Below are 21,963 nucleotides of genomic sequence, written 5' to 3' on the forward strand. Positions count from 1 at the left end.
ATATATTTCTGAGGCTTGTGGAATCTGCTTAGATCACATGCTGTGCATAGGCCGACATCTAGTGGAAGCTGCGGAGTATTACAGTTTGTTTTTCGAAAATCGAAAAAGGGCGTCGACACAGGGCGTGCCAGTAATACTATCCCTAGTGTGACGTCCACTGTACCCATGATCCCTCACGCGTCTAGGATCCCCAGATTGTTTTTTTCCGCCATTCTGGTCGGAAGCACTTCATCGGAGTTCCCTGGCTTTGCCATATTTACACTTAAAACTAATTCTAATTTTCCCCGTTTTGTCACCCTTACGTCGACCAGCATCTCGACGCCGAACCGGGGAGGAGATCAACGTCGAAACCCGACGGATTGGGCCTTGAGGCTTCCGCCTCGGCTCGGGCCTGGGCCGCTGGCCTCGGCCCTACAAGTAGGGAGAGTGGGGGGTGGTACACTTCCACACTCGGTTATAGACACCTTCTTACCTACACACACTTGCCCGCTGCCCACAGGCGCGTATGGAGGGTACGCCCTTTCAGTTTTGCCCCAAGTGTAATAAGAAATACCCTTGGGTAGATAAGCACGCTACGTGCAACCTTTGCCTGCCCAGAGACCACCCCGAGGCGGGTTGCAGGGCCTGTAGCAGGTTTAAGACCAAAACTCTTAAGGACCGCTCCACCAAGCGTTGGGCCCACCACGCCAAGCTAGCAGCTATGGAGGCGGAGGGTACCTTCAGCGACGGCAGCGACGCCGGACTTTCGGACGGCGAGGGCACCAAGGCGTCGAAAGACAGCCTAACGCACGTCCCCGGCCTCGGAAGGTCGTCCGTCCCGGCGACTATGGGGAAGTCCCCCGGCGACAAGAGCGTTACACATACACACGCTAAACACAAAAAACCCACCCGAGATTCGACGTCGTCGAAACCTCGGAAAGAGGCACAGAAGGAGCGGTCCGAAAGGACGTCCTCTGGGCGGTCCCGGTCGAGGTCGCTGCACGACGTCAGGCAAGCCTCCACACTTGCACATAGTGCCTCGCCCATTAACATCACGGAAGATCACTCGTCCGGAGACGAACACGGCTTCCATCCCCAGCCTGCACCCCAGGGAAAGGGTACATCACTTGGGAGTGAGGAGGGCCCAGTTTCGAAGCCTAGTTCGAAACACAGGGATTCCACCTCCGATCCTCGACGCCAGGCGTCGAAAGATAAGGGAAAGGGTAAACACACTTCCACCCACGGGGAAGGGAGTAAGCAACAAAGGAAACAACCCTTGCAATCCCCCACAACAATAGAACTGACTTCCCCGTCCAAGTCTTCTCAGGGACAGTCCATAGAGAGTTCCAGCAAGGTCACCCCAAGCTCAAAACTCTGGTCATGCGAGGACATTGACAGAGTAATGTCAAGGATGTCCTCCTTAGCAAATTTCTTCGAAAGACACCCTGACCAACTACTAGCTTTAAACCCTCAGGAATCTTCTCCCTCAGGTTCAAGGGACCCTATCCCTTCAAATAAAAGGCCCCGGGTCGAGACACCAGTAAAGGCTTCAGACCCCTTCGAGGTCCAACCCTATTCTTGCCTTTTCCCTACAGGCCAAGGAGACTCTTCCCTTATAGAGGGCCAGGATTTTGAGACACCAGAAGATCTCGCAGTGTCAGATTATTACAGGGAGGACGAAGACGAGGATGAGCCAGAAAATAGCCCAGATATTTTCAGAATGGACTCACCAGTCGAAAGGGAAGCCCCAGTGTCTGATTCCCCAATAGATAATCAGCCCCTCCTGAATGAACTGCTCTCTCGGGCAGCTAACCACTTCCACATAGACACACAAGGTGTCCAAGAAGAGAGGGACTTCGCGGAGGAACTAATAGGGGAAAGGAAGACAGTAGCCCAGACCATTCCCATCCTGAAATCTATTCAACGCAGAATAGCACCATCCCTTCTCAACCCAAACCTGACAAGACCTGTAAACCCGAGAGTAGAGAAGCTGATTAAAGCAGCCCAGTCGGACCCTCTATATATTAGAGGCCAACTTAAGCCAGACTCTCTAGTCGTAACTAACACCCGCAAGAGAGCTGGAACCCCATTATCTTCCTCGGAGGCTCCCCCCGACAAGGAAAGTAAGAAACTATGGTTTTGGTAGAAAAGTAGCTTCCACGGCAGCCTACCAAACCAGAATCGCGAATTCCACCACACTGTTGGCCAGCTACAACTGCCATCAGTGGGAAGAAGTGGCAGCACTAATAGATTCCGCTCCCGAACCCCTTAAGAGCCAGCTATCTCGCATTTGTGCAGAGGGAAGAAACGTCTCAGGCTGCATTTTAAAAGCAACTTTAGACGCCGCAGACAATGCGGGTAGAATTATAGCAGAGGGGACTGTCATCAAAAGACATGCTTGGTTGAGGCAGTCGGGATTCAGAGCAGAAACACAAGCTGCACTCTTAGACAAACCAGTGGAAAGTGATCTCCTGTTTGGAAAGGCAGTCGAGGACGCACTAAAAAACGCTAAGGAGGAATTCGACACCCTCAAATCCCTTGGCCAGTTAACTACAAAACCACCTAACCAAAGAGGGAACGGCAATTTTCGTCGCCCCCGCGGCCAAAATTCCAATAGAGGAAATAGCTATTCCCACACCCAGGGTACACAGTGGAACACCAACTCACAACAGTCTACCCAGGGGTATGGTAGGGCTAGTAGAAGAGGACGTGGTAGAGGCAGAGGCAGCCCCAGTAAAGGAGGCGGCACGCCTCCACCAAAGCAGTGACGCTCATTTCAGGGTCCCTTCCCATGCAACCCCAGTAGGGGGACGAATATCCAGCTTTACCCAGGCATGGGAAGGGATAACATCCGACAGATGGGTGCTGTCGACGGTATCCAAGGGTACTGTATAGAACTACTGCAACGTCCCCGAAACCACCCTCCAAGACAAAAAGTCCACTCTTTAGAACATCAAAAGATCCTCCTCGAGGAAATCTACAATCTGCTCCTAAAGGACGCGATAGAACTCGTCCCAGGACACCAGGTAAACAAGGGTATCTATTCAACTTACTTCCTTGTGCCAAAGAAAGATTTAACAATGCGCCCAGTATTGGACTTACGGCCTGCCAACAAGTATGTCAAGCCCCAAAAATTCTGTATGACCACGCTACAAGAGGTAATCCCACTCCTAAAAAAGGGGGATTACATGGCAACCTTGGATATGAAAGATGCCTATTTTCATATTTCCATGCTCCCGGCGCACAGAAAATACTTGCGCTTCAAGGTGGACAGTCGCCACTACCAATTCAAGGTACTGCCCTTCGGGATAGCTTCAGCACCAAGGGTATTCACCAAGGTACTGGCGGTGGCAGCTGCACACCTACGCAGGGAGGCAATCCCAGTGTACCCTTATCTAGACGACTGGCTCATAACGGGGGAAACCCCAGGAATCTGCAGATCAAACATTCAGAGGACTATCGACCTCCTCCACGAATTAGGCTTCTCTATCAACGAGAAGAAGTCAAGTCTGGTGCCAAGCACCTCAAAACAGTTTCTAGGAGCTATCCTAGATACTCAGAGAGAATTGACCTTCCCTTCGGAAGAAAGAATTTGGAATATACTTCTGCAAATTCTGCATTATCAGTCAGGTCAACAGATAACAGTACGCAAAGCTATGCGGTTACTGGGCATGATGGCGTCATGCATTTACCTGGTCCCCCACGCGCGTCTGCGCATGCGTCCCATGCAGGAATGGTTGGCGAAACAGTGGTCTCAGGCAAGTGGTCAGTGGGACGATCTAGTGGTCGTTTCGCCAACACTCGTACAGAGCCTACACTGGTGGACAAGAGAGAATCTCGCAAAGGGGAAACCCTTTTACGATCCCGAAGTACAGGCAGTGGTTACTACAGATGCATGCCTGACTGGGTGGGGAGCTCACCATCTCCACCACACAGCTCAGGGTCTCTGGTCTCACTCAGTAGCCAAGAACCACATCAATCTGCTAGAGCTTCTGGCAGTATTCCGAGCGCTGCAGGCGTTCGAGCCCCATCTACTGAACTTGTCGGTGCAGATCAGGACGGACAGCACGACAGCCATGTTCTATCTGAACAAGCAAGGAGGGACTCGTTCGCCAAATCTGTCCAAGCTTGCCCAGAAAATATGGATATGGGCACTCAGACAGAACATCTTCCTGTCATCGCAACATGTTCCAGGGGAGCTCAATTCCCTAGCGGATGCTCTAAGCAGAGACCCCCTCCCAGAAGAACACGAATGGGTCCTTCACAGAGACGTAGTAGAAGATCTCTTCTCTCAGTGGGGTTTCCCCACTATAGACCTATTCGCCACAAGCGAAAACAAACAATGCCCAGGATTTGCATCCAGGTTCCCCCAAACGGACTCCCAGGGGAATGCCCTGTGGATGAACTGGTCAGGGATGTTTGCGTACGCTTTTCCACCAACTCCTCTCATCAGGAAGGTGGTGTACAAGATGAACAAGGAATCAATGACGCTCATCCTAGTTGCTCCCATGTGGGCGAGACAACCATGGTTTCCACACCTACGCAGGATGGCGGTGTGCGAGCCCATCAGACTCCCAGCCTGGTACAACCTTCTGTCCCAGCAACAAGGTCAAACACTGCATCAGGAACCCAACTCTATGAACCTAGCAGCATGGCTCCTGAAGTCATAGAGTTTGGACATCTCAAATTACCACAGAGGTGTATGGACATTCTAAAAGAGTCCAGGAAACCAAATACAAGACACTGTTACTTTGACAAGTGGAAAAGATTCGTTATCTGGTGCCAGAATAAACAAATCAACCCGGTTGATTGCACTCCTTCCAACGTTGTAACATACATGCTCCACCTGCTGGATGCAGGGTTGGTTTTTAACTCTCTGAAAGTACACCTGGCAGCCCTCTCGGCTTACACCACATCCCATAACAGGGTCTCGTGGTGGAAAGTACCAGTGGTTAAAGCCTTCATGGAAGGAGTAAAGAGACTTCACCCTCCTATTTCGAACCCACCGCCAGGATGGGACCTCAATGTGGTGCTAGCTAAGCTCATGGGCCCCCCCTTCGAACCCATGCATAAAAGTAGTCTCAAACACCTGACTTATAAAACGGCCTTCTTAGTAGCCATTACCTCCATAAGAAGGGTCAGTGAAATTCAGGCTCTGTCAGTGCAAGATCCTTTCTTTACTATCCACAAGGACAAACTGGTTTTACGCACACACCCTAGGTTCTCACCAAAATTCATATCCAAGTTCCATGTAAACCAGTCCATCGAGCTTCCGGCTTTCTTCCAAAACCCACAAAGCTCGGCTGAGGTGAAACTACACACCCTAGATGTGCGTAGGGCGGTCTTATACTATGTAAATAAAACCAGACCGCTAAGGAAAACAGATCAACTGTTTGTCTCCGTAGCTACAGGCAGAGATGGGGATCGCGTCTCTAAGGGCGCTATCTCTAAGTGGATTATCAACTGTATACAGCTGTGTTACTCTCTTTCTAAAAAGACTCTGCCGTTTACACCAAGGGCCCACTCTACTAGAGGCATTGGGGCCACTCTGGCTTTCATTGCAAATGTTCCCCTCGACACCATTTGCAAAGCAGCTACTTGGAGCTCTATTCACACTTTTACTCAGCATTACTGCATTGACACTCATTCCAAGACAGATACACAAGTGGGACAAGCGGTTCTAAGACACCTGTTTGCTCATGACCCTTCTCACATCCCACCTCCTTCTTCTGGTACTGCTCGCTAATCTATGCACAGCATGTGATCTAAGCAGATTCCACAAGCCTCAGAAAGGGATACATTACTCACCGTAATCGTATTTCTGATGCTTGTATCTGCTTAGATTCACATGCGACCCACCCTTCCTCCCCTCCGAGAGAAGGCGCATGGTTGCTTGTAGTCTTACCTTTCTGTCTATCTGCTTGGACTATCTGTACTCGCGCTACTCCTCATGCTACCTCATGTCAGGAAAAACACAATCTGGGGATCCTAGACGCGTGAGGGATCATGGGTACAGTGGACGTCACACTAGGGATAGTATTACTGGCACGCCCTGTGTTGACGCCCTTTTTCGATTTTCGAAAAACAAACTGTAATACTCCGCAGCTTCCACTAGATGTCGGCCTATGCACAGCATGTGAATCTAAGCAGATACAAGCATCAGAAATACGATTACGGTGAGTAATGTATCCCATATATAGGTTAAAGAAGTAAAAACCCTGGGTTTCTACCTTGACTCGGCCTTCACACTTTAACAAACAAGTAAGCGTCATGGCATCCTCTACAGCCTACACCTGTAAGCTGATTAGGGCTTGCAAACCATTTTTGTCCAAAGATAGTTGTAAAATCCTAGCTAGAGCACTTATCTTCTCCAAATTGTATTATTGCAATGTGTTGTACTTGGGGGCAAGCAAATACACCATCAACAAAATCCAAATCTTACAAAACAATGCTCTTAGAGCAGCCCACAGCATACCAAAGAGAGAACACATCTCACATCTGAGGAGACGGGTCAAATGGCTTTATACTATGGACAAAATTATGCTCAGAACCTTATCACTTGCACATAAATGCCTTAATCTAGCAGCCCCCCATCTACCTCTCTGAGAGAATCACAAAGAAAAATCCACTATACGCCCTACAAGGACAGCTAACTCACGATGTCTGGTTGTGCCCAGATTCAAGCTTAAAAAACGCAGGAGGAAGTAGCTTCCCTGTTATGGCAGCACACGCTTGGAGCGCCCTACCTCCTTCACCGAGAGCCAACCAACCCTTCTCCACGTTCAGGCGTAATACCATACGTTGGCTTGTTACGAACGACGTAAATGGTTAGCCCTTGCCCTTCATACACAAGGGATTGCTGGCCTGTCTGACTTCTCTGACCTCGCCAAGCAACTTCTCCTGACTTAACCAAGCAACACATCTTGACCACCGTGTAATTCTCTTTTACCTGTACTTTTGTATATATTTGCCCACCCTTACTCTATAATCTACTGCATATTTGACATTCCTGTGTCTACTGCAACTAAGCTGAAAGTATACTTGTAACCTCCTGTGTGAAAGGCGCCCAGATACCCCTGGGTTGGGTGCGCCATACAAACAAGCAAACATACAAGAAAAGGTATTTAAACCCTAAGAGAAATCTAAAGGACATCTCAGTGACACTGCACTGAAGGTGCTGTGTATCACTATACAAAAAGCAATTTCACTTTACTGGTCTGGGAAACAGATCATCCCAGAAAAAATCAAGTCCTCAAAATCCAGCAAAGTTGCTGGGGGTCTCTAAGGTGTAAGGAATCGGCACATTTCTGAGAACTCTCCATAACATAAGGTAGGGAGGAATTACACATTTCTGAGAGTTCTCCCCGACACATGTGAATGTATGCAAGACCCATTCTGGAGAACAAGAGTTACAGGTAAGTAACTTGCTTCTTTCTGCGGTTCTTTGATGGATAATGGGGAATGATTTTGCTTGTTTTCATGCAGCTTCATTTTCAATTGGCAATAATTATGAAAATGTAGCTCCTAAAAATGTAATTTGACTACTGCAGGCAAATGCTGCTTTCCCCTAGAGTCACATATTTAACAGAAAAGAAAGGTCCTTTGGATTCGATACACGGGTTGCTAGATAAGTAAACAAAGCTTCCTGTCTCAAAAAAGCAATACTTAACATTTTATTATTCATAAATACTGTGTGATGCATCTGTTCTCAAATTCATTTAATTTCTGTTCTTATTAGTCACCATTTTAATAGGAAGATGTTTCCCCTTGTAGAATCTGGACCAGTGGACGATGCGGCAGTCTTCTCTGGAGCTCCAGCTGATGATTAAGCAGACCGCCACTAATGTATGTCCGCTTCTTCTCCGATTCATTGCATCAGTCGGGGGCAGGAGTATGCCACCTATAGTGGCCGCGAGCTGGTGTTTCAGTGACTGGATTCGGGAATATATATTGTACAATGTTTTTTTCCGACTGGCAGCTTGGCTGGGTATTGATGGCCTTTTTTGGTTGATAGCTGATCATGAGCTGTGGGACTTTTTAGGTTTTATTTGTCATTATGTTTTGGTTGATGTTTGCCGGATGGCTTTCATGATGGTTGGCGATTGTGGGATTTGAAGGTACCTTATTGGGTGGCCTTTGGTTTTAGGTAATATATTAGGGTACAATGTGTTGATAGTTTTGTTGCTATATCCTAATGATTATCATCAGCCTTTTATTTGCTGCTTGACCATGATAGCTGTACGATGATGGTTCAAAGCTGCTGGCATGTTGGGTAAACACTGGATGGGGAGAGTGACGGACTGGCAGGATGCAACAGGGACATACATTTCCTTTTTTCTGTGGAAGTTTCCTTTTGTGGATGCACTTAGATCATTGTCTTGATGGCCACTCCTGGTGGTATTTGTATTTGTTTTATTTGTATAGCGCAAACCAGGCCCGGAGGCTACCGGGCGCATATCTTGAAAGCAATGGTTACATAAGTTGCATACAGTGATTACATGACAATCAATAAATATAGCATAGAAGGCATAGGTAAGTAGAACAACGATACAAGATTTGTCGATTACAACCAAACAAAGGTTATCGCATCACGTTTCAGAGTGTAGCTTGGGCATTGGAGGAGACTAGCCAACATTTGGCTCAGTGTTTGAATAGGTTGAGGGAGGGGAGGTTTCTGATAGTCAAGGGGATAGTGTTCCACAATTTAGCTGCCAGGACTGGGAAGCTAGATCCACCAGCTGTTTGGAGCTTGTATCTCAGTATCAGTAGGCTCTGGTTCAGAGTAGATCTAAGTGAGCGAACTGGGGTGTACAGCGAGAATCGTGAGGAGAGATAAGTGGGGGCCAGGTTATTCATACATTTGTAGGTTAGGGCGAGCGATTTTAGTGAGATCCTTTGGGTGACTGACAACCAATGAAGGCTCTTCCTGGTATCCGAAATGTGTGCGGATCTGGGGATGTTGAGGGCTGCCCTGATGGCGTTATTTTGTATGATCTGGAGCTTGTCTAGGTTACCCTGATTGGAGCCCTGGTACAGTGCATTACAATAGTCCAGTTTGGACATGACCAGGGTCCTAGCAAGGGTAATACAGTTGTGCGTGGAAAGAAAAGGGCGACATGCTGTGATCAACTTGCAGGTATAAGCGGCGGCGGCCACAACTGCATTGGTTTGTCTGTGAAGGGAGAGGGTGGAATAGAGGTAGATTCCAAGCGTTTTGGTATCTTTGGAGACTTTTATTAGGTTTCCATCGATGTTAGAGGAGCTGAACATAGGGTTCAACTTGTTTAGTCTTTGCTGAGTACCTAGGATGAGGAGCTCTGTCTTGTCATCATTGAGACAAAGCTCATGTTGGGCCATCCATGTTTGAATGACATGGTAAACGTCATTTAAGGCTTTAGAATCTACTGTGTAATCACCCGTGATGGGGATGAGTATCTGGGTGTCATCAGCATAATTCGTGTAGGTGACACCCAGATAGTTAAGCACATCAAATAAAGGTTTAGTAAATACATTGTAGAGGGTAGGGGATACACACGATCCTTGGGGGACACCGCAGGGGACTGGTGCAGGGTCAGCAGCAGAGGTGGGCGAGAATACCCTCATCTGTCTGTTATCCAGGAAGGATTGAATCCAGTTTGTGGCCGTATCGGAGAAATGAGCTGCAGTTTTTAGATGGTGACAGAGGATTTGGTGATTAACCAAATCAAAGGCCGCAGATAAGTCTAATAGTAGTAACATGGCTAGTTTACCTTTGTCTTTGAGATCCTCAATTTGGATTTTGAGATCGAGGAGGGCTGTCTCCGTACAGTGCTTAGGTCTGAAGCCAGATTGTCTCGTGCCTAATAGGTTGTTTGATTCCAGATAGTTCTGTATCTGTAGATGGGCTGCTCTATCCAAGATTTTTAGCAGAAATGGGACCGTTGTGATGGGCTTGTAATTGGTTGGAACCTCCGGGTCTAAGGTGGGTTTTTTTAGGAGAGGGATGACCCAAGCATCCTTCAGGTTATTGGGGACCACTCCCGATTGAAAGGAGGCGTTGATAAAAGTGGTGATAAAAGGGGCGAGGTCATGAGCCGAATCCTTGATGATCGGGGCTGGACAGGGGTCCCCTTGGCAGTTTGAAGGTTTTAGGTTACAGATGATTTTTTTAACCTCCAGAACAGTGAGTGGTGTGAAGCTGAACGGCACCGGGGAGTCAGGGGTAATTATTTTAGGTGGCCTGGTATTACTAAATATAGGGGTGTGGAGGGTATTTTGTTTGGCGTTGATTTTGGATTGCAAGGTAGATATTTTATTAAGAAGGGCATTTTGTATATTGTTGCACCAGGTGCTGTCCTTGGTGCACGTGTCCGGGGCAGGTGAGGGAGATTCTAGCTCTTTGAGGATTTTAAATAATTCTCTAGTGTTCGATTCTGCCTGGGCTATGCGTGAATTGTAAGTCTCCTTTTTGGCTTGTAATATGGCCTCCTTATAGTTAAGAGAGGTGATCAAAAGGGAGGCTTTATTAGTTGCATTCGGGTGACTTTTCCAAAGTGCTTCGGCCTTGCGCTTTTATTTGCGCAGCGCATTGAGCTGCGGGGTGAACCAAGAGTTCAGGTGGGACTGTTGTTTGGCTTTGCGGATCTTTAGTGGAGCTATGCTCTCAATGGCATTGGTCATTAGGCTGTTAAAAGTGTCTACTAAAACAGTAGGGTCCTTGTGCTGTGAGGCAAGAGTGTTTAAGCAAGGGAGGATAAGAGGAAGCAGTTTCTCCCTGGTGATATCTTTTTTATTTCTAGTCGGTATGGCGGGGGCTATGGTGGGTGTGGGCTGGGGGTTGGTGGCTGGCAGAAGGAAGGTCCAGGCGCAGGCATCGTTAGAGATGACATTAGTGTTACAGTTAAGGTCTGCTAGCCAGTCGAGCGTTCTGCCTTTGATGTGTGTGGGATTACGAATGCGCTGCTGGAAGCCTAGGTTGGAAAGGGTGGTGTCTACTTCAGCGGCCATGTGGTCCTTGGGATCTGAGAGGCCTAGGTTAAGGTCGCCTAGTAACAGTATCTGAGAGTTAGGCTTAGTATTAGTCGACAGGGTAGAGGCAACATCATCAATGAATGAGCCCAGTGGGCCTGGCGGTCTGTATATAAGGTGGAGTGTTCCTGTGTTGGTAGGAGAGAGCGATAGTTTCACTGAAACAGATTCTGCAGAACTAAGTTGTATGTGAGGAGCAACTCTCATAACAATTTTGTCACTATGTATAAAGGCGGCGACTCCTCCTTTTGACAGGTTGGATTGGCGGTCGTTTCTAATAATGGTATAACCCTTGGGTAGTGATAGGGTGAGGAGTGCGCCAGAGGCATCATGTAACCAAGTTTCGGTGATAGCTAGGAAGTCAAGGTTCTGGACGGTGATGAGGTCTGCGATGTCAAGGGCATGAGCCGTGAGGGATCTTGCATTGATAAGGGCTCCCTTTAGTGCTGGGTGTGGTGGCGAGTGGAGGACTAGGCGTTACGGTTGAGTTGGGCAGTGAGGGGGCAGAGCGATTGCGCAAAGTACAAGGTGGTCTGGGCAGTCTAGTCTAAGTCTATAATTCCTTTGTTGTAGAGTACATGGAATGTTTGGAGTAGGTTTAGTGGCAAAGTGCTTGAGCCAAAGGGCTGGGTCGTTGAGGTAAGGGTTTGGTGGAGGGTCAGGATAGTGAAGCATGGTTGAAGGAAGAATGGGTTGGCAGTTATGGGAAGTCTTGGAGGTGCTTACACGGTAGCTGGCAGCAGTGCAGGCTGACAGTCCTAAAAAGACTGAGTATAAGGACAGTGCTGGCAAAGGTTCTTAGCTGCTATGTTTCCCTACTTTTTGCTGGCATGTGAAATGTTGGCTTATGAGAATTGTATCTTTCTGGTATCCCTGTTTGCCTGTAATGATGTACTAAGATAGTGATGATTTTCCTGCGGTGGTTGTCACAGCTACAGAAGTGTTGGTCACCTTATTTGCACTCTCACATTGATGCCTGTTTTGCTGGGAGATATCAAAGTGCTTCTTGCAGGAATACACCTTGTGTGCTTTTGTGAATAGGGTATTGTGCAATTATTGTTGTAGATAAGGTGGCTCTTGAATGTTGTTTTGCTCAGGTCCTTCTCTCTCTGCTTAGGAAATGAATTCCTTGTTGGAGAACATCGCCAAAGCCACCATAGATGTTTTTCAGCAGTCAGCAGAGATCAACTCCGTCAACTCTGCTGCCAATGCAGGCTCCACCGGTTCAGCAACTAATAAAGCCAAGCCCATCCTCAGGTATGCCTGTGCCATCGTGCGTTCGTGCTGGCCTTTTGAGCTTGCTGGATACTTTGAGAAATACTGCACGTTTGTGACAGGGAGCACCTCCCTTGTCTCTTTAAGCTGTGCAGTGGTACTGCTGCTCTTTATTCTGTGACCCTCCCTTACTGTTCTCAAGGATATCTTCTGGCCCCATCTGACCTATTCCTTTCTCTAGGCATTGTCTTCCTGCCCCTTTCATACTGCAGCTCTTCTTGAGATTACCGTGCTTTTCTTCCCTCAAACGTGCTTTTGCCAGATGCTGAACTAAAGCATGATGGATGCTTGTTTTTGAATGAATCATAACTTCTGGCACTGCTTTTGACGACCATTCAAACCTATGTGTTTCGCCCTACCCTGCCATTACTGAATGAGAAAAACCATATTGAAATCAGTCTTAGTGGCAACCCTGATGGAGGCATTGTGGCCTGAACTGCTCGGTCACATCACTTCTGTGCGAGACCACAAGCAACCCCAAAAAAATGTCTGCCTCTTCATCAGCCTTTTGGGAAAGATTTCTCTTAACTGCACTTTTCCTTCCATTTCCATGGGCCCCCAACTTGTTGCTTTTATTTTTGTATCTGACCTGCTCTTTTTGCAGTGCAGTGAAGCCTTAAGCTTCACTGTACTGGGGTTTGCTCATTTGTCATGGGGGGACTGACATGTCCTTCAGGCTGTCAGTACTGGGAAACCTTGTTTTCCTTAGTATCGTTACTTTACTACCTCTGGTAACGTTTATCATTGTACAATGCATCTTACAATTTTGCCCTAGACTAACACTCAGAGGAATTTTGGTTACTCTAGGTGTGCTAAATGGACAAGCTGGTGGCAGCAGTAAAATGTTTCTATGTTTTGGTGTATTTCGTTTTAACCTACTGCCAGTGTCCAAACATGGCTGTGCCACAAGGCATTTTGCTTGTCCTTTGGCCATCTTGTCTTTAACCCTTCTTCATGGCCTGTGAGACCAGGAAAATCCTTGTATGGATTTCCAGTGCCCAGGAAAGCAGAGTATTTTGGCAGGCTATTGGAGGACCATGGGTGTTTGTTGTCAGGAAGTGGGTTGGGAGTCGGACTGGCTGGTCCCAATCCACAAACTGATTTCAGTGTGTCTGAGTTGTATGCTTGAGTTTTTCCGCCATTGGTCCTGCTTGGACCACTGCTGGGGTGTGTGTGTGGGCCAGATCTGTCATTGGCTAGTGGGAGTTTCACCTCTTACCTGGCTTTTGGGATAAGAGGACCCGTACACCTATTCTAGAGTGATCCTGGAATTAACCGAAGGAGCCAAGAATTCTGTCCAGATGCTAGACCCGCAAGGAGACAGGAGACCTGTTGGAAGAACGCCTAGTGACCAATTTCTGCTGCTGTTCTTATAGAGCCCTGTCTTGTGGAAGATCTCCAGCACTCCTGCGAAGAAGCTGTGACACTTGTAGTGGATGGAACATCAATTCTCGACGTCAGCTCGGAGTCCTCCATGTGGCTGACCAGCTCTGAGTTGGGGCTACTGTGCTGCCGACTTCACTGTTCTGAGTTGAGGCCTGGAACTTTAGGATCTTCAGCTTGTACAATAAGACTTACCTCTGCGAAAGGGGACCCGAGATAGGAGGCAAAGTCTGACTGCGGCAAGTGAATCCTTTTGCATGAGTGCATCAGTGGCCGTTGCCTGAAACTGCTTACCTGCGTCCAGTCCTGTTCTGAGAGGGGCTGATGGAGAGAATTATTAGAGACCCCCAGCTCTTTTCTGAACGTTGGGACTTTGTACTTTTAATTCTATGTGTCTTCTGTTTTTTTGGTTTTGGAGTCTGACAAACTCGATAGGCATCATCTTTATATTGTGACACTGTTGGAGGGATTTCTCAGAAATGTGCTAATTCCCTCCACCTTGGAGACCCCCAGCAACTTTGCTGGATTTTGAGGTTTATTCTTTTAACCTGGAGAGAGTGAGACCCTTTTTCCCACCCATGTATTTTAATGTAATTCTGAGCATTGTGTTTCTTTTGGTTGTGAAGTCTGAAACTCCATAGGCATCATCGTTTACATTGTGTCACACAGCACCTTCAGTACAGTGGCACAGGGAAGTCTTTCAGATTTGCCAAAGGTTTAAATACCTTCTCTGGGACAAACTACTGTTTCCAAGAGCAGTAAAGTGAAATGGACTTAACTTTCCAGAACCAGCACACACTATCTTACAATGGTGTGCTGGAGGGGTTACCTAGTATCCCCTTTGCTTAACTTCTCATGTAAAATTTTTGTGTTACCATTTCCTCACTGAATGGCTGGTGGCAGTGGTTTCGTTTTAGCTACCGTGGTGTGCATTTACCACGAGCTGCATTCACAGCTGCAGTCAGGCACCCAAGGCTGCCATTTTTGTCAAAATGGCCCCAGTCTTCTTTTTTCGCCATTTCTTTGTGGAAAGGTCCTTCTTGAGATTTACTCTGCACGCCAAATAAGGTTTGGTCCCATTGTTCGCTTTGCCTTTGGTGGGATTCACAAGTGAAGCCTGCCTCTGGCTCCAGGGTGTCTGGGGTAGGCAGGAAGTGAGGGAGGTGTCTGAAACTCCCTGTGCTTAGTCTCCTAGGAGACCCAAATGCACTGATGATTGGCTGGCTGACTGTCCGGCAAGGACAGCCACCCTGCTGGGTGACTGACGACTAGGCTGGAATGAATGGGAGAGAACTGAATAAAAGGCGAGGCTTTTGGCTTGGAAGGCAGAGTCGACCACTGGACGAAGGAACCGAAGAAGAACTTGAAGACGCCTGCTGCAACTCCTGGACCTTTGGTTTGCCTGGTGAAGCCCTGCTGCTGTGATGAAACTCCAAATTCGTATCGACAGAGAAGCCCCTAAAAGGACGACTTCTCCCCTTGAGTTGGTGGGACCAATCAACTCCAAAGTAAGCCACCTGGACATCCTTCTCAGAGCTGGTTAAATTTCCAGAGTTGCTGCTGGAAACCGTATAGCCAGGCAGAGGAACACCAGAGTGTGTGCGTTGCTTTTTAAGTTGGCCAAGAGCTCCAGGAAGATCCTCTGGACTGGCCGAGCCTGAGCCCCCTCAAGAGAGTACGGGACCCCAGAAGCAAGGAAAGTCCATCTCTACAGCCATGAACCGGAGTGTTGCTATTTGCGGTAGTCACGAGGAGCTGAAACACCGAAGTGCCACTAGTTAGAAAGATTGCCGGTTGCGAGCGGTGACCATCCCATTGCAGTGCAGGAGCCCCCAGAAGTCCTCCCTCTTGTCCCCACGACTGAGGCCCAGGAACAGAGATCTGCAGAGCTGCTCAGGAACAGTAGTCATCTGCTACACTTTTTCTTCAATAACAAAGGTACTGTAAACGTCTGAGAGAACTTTCATCTCATTGTAGAGTTGCTTTCATCTTCTTCCACCCACAAGTCTAATCAGCTTGCGGCCCTATATTTGATTCTTCTTTTCTTCAAAGACTTCTAAAACATTGCACAAATACTTTTTCTACTGGCCTACCAGAAGTGCTTCATCCTATATAACATTTTTGTCCATTGACTTTGGCTTAGCCTGTTGTACTGAATGACTCTTCTTAGGGGATCCAAAAGTATTGCCTGCATAAGAATATTTGTGGTCTCTTGTTCTAATAACCGTTTTCCTTTTACCAACTTCTGTATTCTAAATGCCAACAGTAAGATATCAATGTCCCCAGCACCCTAGCTATTGAAGTCACCCGAGGGTGTAGGTTGTGTATGTGGGCCATCCCAAAAGGGTCTCTACTGATTTAGAAACTAAGAGTGCAGTGTTGAAGTGTATTTGTGTGTTGCTTTTTATATAGCTCCCTTCTACAGAAGGCTTATTCTAACTGACTGATAAATACATTAATCATTGTTTATTCAAGAAATCCTGTGTGCAAGAGTTTATTTGAATGCTTGTAACTGTAAAACTCTGCAACTCCACTACAGCTCACATTTGCCCTCTTGAGATAAGCCTGGCTGCTCAACATGCTACCAAAACTGTATAGTACAAGCTTATACCAAAGGTTGGGTTTCCTATCACCTGTAGTCAGTAGTTGTAGTGCACCCTAGGGGACTGCATACAAGCGTTGCCTAACACATAGCACCTTTAGTGCAGTGACACAGGGAAGTCTCTTAGATTCCCCACAGGTTTAAATACCTTCTCTTGGATAAACTACTATTTCCAAGAGCGGTGAAATTGACTTTACTTACATTTGTAACTTTCTAGACCCAGCACACACTATCTTACAATAGGGTGCTGGAGGGGTTACCTAGTTTCCCCTTTGTCTAGCTTCTCATGTAACATTTGTATGTTACCCTTTCTACAATTAATGGCTGGTGGCATTGGTTTTCTTTTTACTACCATTGTGTGTTTTTACCGCGGGCCCCCCCTTGTGACTGTCTTTTTTTAATATAATGGTTTTGTTGCTGCAATAAAGCACCCATGGGTGCCCATTTTGTCAAAATGGCCCCGGTCTTTTTTCGCCATTTCATGCTGGAAAGGTCCTTCTTGAGATTTACTCTGTGCGCCAAACCAGGTTTGGGTCCTTTGTTTGCTTTATCTTTGGCGGGATTCTCAACTGAAGCCCCCCTCTGGCTCCGGGGTGTCTGGCAGGGGCAGGAAGTGAGGGAGGTGCCCGAAACTGCCTGTGCTTAATCCTCTTGGTTACAGGAATGCACCCAAAGGTGATTGGCCGGCTGACTGTCCGGCATGGACAGCCACCCTGCTGTGTGATTGACAGCTAGGCTGGAATGAATGGGAGAAACCCGCATAAAAGGCAAGGATTTTTGGCTTGGAAGGCAGAGTCGACCATTTGACGAAGGAATCCGAAGAAGAACTTGGAAGAGATGCCTGCTGCAACTCCTGGACCGTTGGTTTGCCCGGTGAAGACCTGCTGCTGTGCTGAAGCTCCAAATTTGCCTCGACTAGAGAAGCCCTGCAAGGACGACTTCTCCCCTGAGTTGGTGGGACCAATCAACTCCAAAGAGAACTCGTTTGGACATCATCTAGGAGCTGGCTGTACTTCCTCTCCCTGACATTTCTGTTCCAGCAGCAGTGGAACACCAAACTGAGTGCATCACTTTTGACTCCCCGTAAGCAGGACTGACCAAGCCTGAGCCACCTCAACAGAGTGCTGGACCCCAGATGCGAGGAAAGTCCAAAGTGGTATCCGAGAGTCCACGGTGGTGCTATTTGCTGAGATACGAGGAGCTGAAACCGCGAAGTGCTGCTGAATAGAAGTTGTTCCTTTTCTGTCACCAACCGTCCTGATGTGTTGCAGGAGTCCCCGGAAGCCCTCCCTGTTGTCCTCACGACGGAGGCACAGGAACAAAAGGATCTGCAGAGCCACACAGGAACAGAAACCGGCTGGAACCATTTCTTCTAACCAAAGGTACCTTGCAGTCTAAGAGAACTTACCTCTTGTTGTAACCTTACTTGATCTCAGTTGAGACTTGTCGTGGTTGTTTCTGTAGAATTGCTTGCATCTTCTAACTCTCACAAGCCTCCCAGCTTGTGACCCTACTTTGATTCTACTTTTTCTACAAAGACTTCTAAAATATTGTGCAAGACTTTTAGTTACCTGCAAGAAGTGCTTCAGCTCACCTAGACTTTCACCCAATTGACATTGGCTGGCCTGGCCCCCTGAATGACACTTCTCTCCTCTGCGTGTGTCTTATCTTCCCTCCAGAAAAGGGTTTGTTTACTTTGCATTGGGGGTTCAAAAGTACTTACCTGCGTCAGAATATTTGTGTGATCTCTTGTTGTGTTCTACGTGACATCTTTGACAAACACCTAAGTATTGCTCTAAATGTACCAGTGATATATTAATGTCCAGTGTCCTAGCTATTTAAGTCACCTGAGGGTGTAGGAAGTGCCTGTGTGCCATCCCAAGTGGGTATTTGCTGATTTAGAGAACCTTAGAGTGTATTTTGGAGTTTATTTGTGTGTTACTATTATATTGCCCCTTCTGGAAAATTAATAATTGTTTAATCAAGAAACCTTGTGTTTAAGTGTTTATTTTGATACTTGTCACTGTGAATCTCTGTGTAACTCCCCTACTGCTCACATTGACCCCTACTGAGATGAGCCTGGCTGCTCAGCCACACTACCAACCGTGTAGTACAGACTTATACCAAAGGTTGGGTTCCTATTGCCAGGAGGTCAAGGTTGTTGTAGTGCACCTAAAGGGTACTGCTCCAAATCTTGCCTAACAGGGGCCCTACATTTCCTTTTTTCTTTCAACGGAAAGACCTTGCCACATAGTCGCTGACCGGAGACGGCTGATCCAGCAACCCCTGGGGATCAAGGGCTGTGGCCGACTGTGGGAAAAGCAACCTTGAACCCTCTTCATTAGACCTGAAAAGTGCTACAAAGACTCCGAGAATGGGGGGAGGGGAGTTGTAGCGATACTTACCTGAACTCCTAACTCCCTCTTAGGTTTTGATAACTTTTATAAACTTTAGTAATAGTTTATTTACCATTGCCTGTTCACACAAGCACTCCGAAAATTGGGGGACACATTTGTTAGATTCACTTGGCCCCTAACACTTGGAACTTTTCATTGGACCCCAGAGACCCTACCTTAATTTTTTCCAGTTTCACAAAACTGTATGGAACAGTGATGAACTTTTGGGCGCAAGGCCTGTGAGAAACCTATGGGTATGCTCCCATTAAGACCCAGAGAATCCTCTGTTCAGGTGGCCAGGGGAGTGCCATCTCTCTTGGATCCCAACCCTGGAGGTGGACGAGCGTGGGAAGATCACCCTGTTAGGGGAGTCTGGGGTTGTCCTTGTGGGAGTACCCTAGGAGGGACACAGTATTCTAACCGGATAGTGGTGGGTGGAGGAAGCCCCAGATGCCTTCTTGGGCTATCTTGATTCCATAGCCCAAATCCAGGTAGCAAGATTCTCAGACCTCATTCTATCCGTCATGACCACAGAGTGAGAAGGGGAAGGAGCTAATTACCCAACAGGGAGAGGGAGGCGCGAGTAACATAGAATCAGAGCAGTGAGAACAAGATCTATTCATCCTCTTCAAATCATAGGGGAATCCACCTAGAACCCTATACACATAAACCATCGGCAGATCTAAAGAAGGGGATAGCTTCCTACTGTGGGGGAAGAACGAATCAGATTTTCTTATAACCCCTGTCAATACCCTGATCAGATGATCAGAACTCAACCTAAATTGTGTTGCCTGTTTAAACTCTTTTCCTTAACCTCAAGGGGATATTTACAATCTCCCCCTGTTAACCCCCTTATATCCCCCGCCTCCCCATTTCTAACAAATACTGAGACGAGAAGAAGGCCACTAAGATCAGTAAAGATGGACCATGGTGAAAGTAAGGGAAACCTACCCTAGAAAGAACTCGGGTTTTCCCACTAATAGGGTCAGTCAGAATCAGTCACTGAATAGTACCTACTAACACCTGACTCCCCTTGACGGGTTGGTTCTCTATAAAAGGTGTGGTCATGCACACATATGCGAGCGAGCTGGCGATGCAGTCCGGACTGGCGGGGCCCAGGAGCAGAGAAAAGTAGGAGCTGCAGGCTGGAGGACGACGGCGTTCAGAGATGCTGGCAGTGTGGATTAAGGGCTGCAGGGTGGCGAGGGTGCTTGCCTCCAGGGAGCCAGAGAAGCGATGCCTGCATTTTGCCAGCCAGGAACAGGGGAATGCTTGTTCCCTTAGGGCTAGTGCTAACCCTTAAGGGTTCCTTAGGGGCAGGTGGTGAGACCCTGAGCTCAACCCTGCATTTCCTGGAGGGGCCGGCGCTCAACGGGTCGCTGCCCTGTGAGTTTCATGTGAAATGTGAAAGAAACTCGGGTGCGTGTGTTTGGAAGACAGCGGAACGGGAGAAAGGCACCAACATTAAAAGCAGCAAGGAATTGTCAAGAAAGGAAAGTGTACAAGCTGAAAGTAAGAGCGGAAAGGCTGAAAGCGCAGTGGAAAGCCAGAACGAAGCAGAAAGCATAAAGGCAGAAAGCACAGTTGAGAGCAAAAACGAAGAAGAATGGCTGGAAGCCTCGTCACAAGAGACTGACACGAGAAAAGGCAAAGGAAGGTGCCGGGGCACATTAGAGGAAACTGGGTGGAGGGTGCAAGATAGCACGGAAAGAATAAAGGACAAGTGCCAGTGATAAGAGTAAATAGTGCAACTGTGCACGGAAATGAAAGAAGAAGAAAAGGTGGGCAGGAAGCATCTGAAGGAAACCAAAAAGGTATCAGGAAAAGTAAGAGCAAGAAAGCAAAGAGAGGGGAAGAAGGGTCCGAGTGGCCGCGCCTAGGAAAGGCAAAGGGCCTGGCGTTTTCAAAAACCACTGATTCTACACCATGAAAGCATGGTATGTGAAAAGGATTGTCAATAAGAAAAAGGTACATCCTAACCAGCAGAATGTGTTGTGAACTAAAGGGGGCCTAACTCTGGGGAAGGGCGCCTTGTGAAATCAAGAAAGAACTGTGAAATATTGTTTTGTGTTTGAAAGCTCGAAGGAGCCTAAAGCTCAGTGAAAGGAACCTCGAGAGGCCTATCAAGGAAAACATCCTGATACCAGTGACTTTGTGTTTATAGATTGGAATGAAGCCTGAGCTTGGGGAAGGGAACTCTGAGGCCCAAACAATTTGGAGACATCAGTTGTGTTGTATGGTGGAAAAGATTGAAGCGTGGGGAAGGGAAACCCGAGAAGCTTACAAAAGGGAACACTGTTAGAATCTTTTCATGGCGTTTTGAAACTCGAATAAGCTGAAGCTTGGGGAATGGAACCCCAAGGAGCTTAAAGATACTGAAGGTAGTTGGAATAACTGAAAGGGGCCTTTGGAGAAGATCTTGCGAACGGCCCTGTTGATTGTGCTGATTTGTATGACAATAGCACCTGGTGAGACGACAACCTGAAACCAACCTTGGACCACTATTTTCCTTGTTTTGGAAAGACTTCCTATAACATTTTTGTACAGAGTGAGGGCAAGCATGGGTTTTAGACACAGACGTACTTTAATTCGGACTATTGAACAACAACAACAACAGACATTAGAAACATCAGTTCTCCAGCATGGGGCCTGGCATGGATTCATATGCTCATGACAATCCCAGTCAGGCTGGGAATCCTTGGTCAAAGAAAAAACAGTTTCACTTTTGTTTATAAACTGTCTTTCCCCTGTAATCCAATCACTGAGCTCTGGGTCATACTGCCCCCAGCCAGTGACTGCCCTCTCCCTAAGCCCCTCCTCTGGCAGCCATCTTCAGATTTGTACTGCATGTTGAAGTGTTGGGAGTCCTCGCATTTCACTCTTGGAGCTTTCTGCAGTTTTTGTGCTTTTTTGGCTAGGAAAACCTTGTTTTGGTCAATTGAGCTTGTGTGCTCCATCGTTTTATTCATCTGATTAACGGGGACTTTCATCGCTCCTCAAGGGCATAATCGAGTGTTCTCTTCTTGGAAGTTCCAGAAGGCCATCAGGTCTACACCACGCAGGATCATGTTGGAGGACGACGGGGCTTCCCTCTTCAAGCTCTCCACCAGCTGTGGTTTGTGGAATGTTTTCATGGGTAAGCATTCCCAGTGCCTTTATTGTCTTCACCCGAAGCACAAGGAAGAAGATTGCAAGATCTGCTGTGGCTTTTCCAAGCGCACGATGAAGGATCAGCATGTTTGACTGGCAGCGTGGCTCAAAGCCAGGGCCTCTACCATGTGTGGTCCACAGAGGCATGCCTCATCCAGATCCATCCAAAGC

At 47.5% G+C, this 21,963-nt stretch overlaps 1 protein-coding gene across 5 annotated transcripts in view; it reads left to right on the forward strand.

The window, feature by feature from the left end:
• MED12 (mediator complex subunit 12) overlaps positions 1-21,963 on the forward strand; it is a 1,704,158-nt gene that overhangs the window by 1,103,201 nt on the left and 578,994 nt on the right. For 4 of the 5 annotated variants that reach the window (XM_069612388.1, XM_069612385.1, XM_069612384.1 and 1 more), the window contains exons 28-29: positions 7,753-7,824; positions 12,104-12,238. In XM_069612388.1, the coding sequence (XP_069468489.1) occupies positions 7,753-7,824; positions 12,104-12,238 (207 nt within the window). Of the gene's footprint in view, positions 1-7,752; positions 7,825-12,103; positions 12,244-21,963 lie in introns of all 5 variants that reach the window. The other variant, XM_069612387.1, reaches the window with a different exon arrangement.

Source organism: Ambystoma mexicanum, chromosome 5p (genome assembly GCF_040938575.1).
Source record: "Ambystoma mexicanum isolate Mex_15411 chromosome 5p, UKY_AmexF1_1, whole genome shotgun sequence".
Lineage (NCBI taxonomy): Eukaryota > Metazoa > Chordata > Amphibia > Caudata > Ambystomatidae > Ambystoma > Ambystoma mexicanum.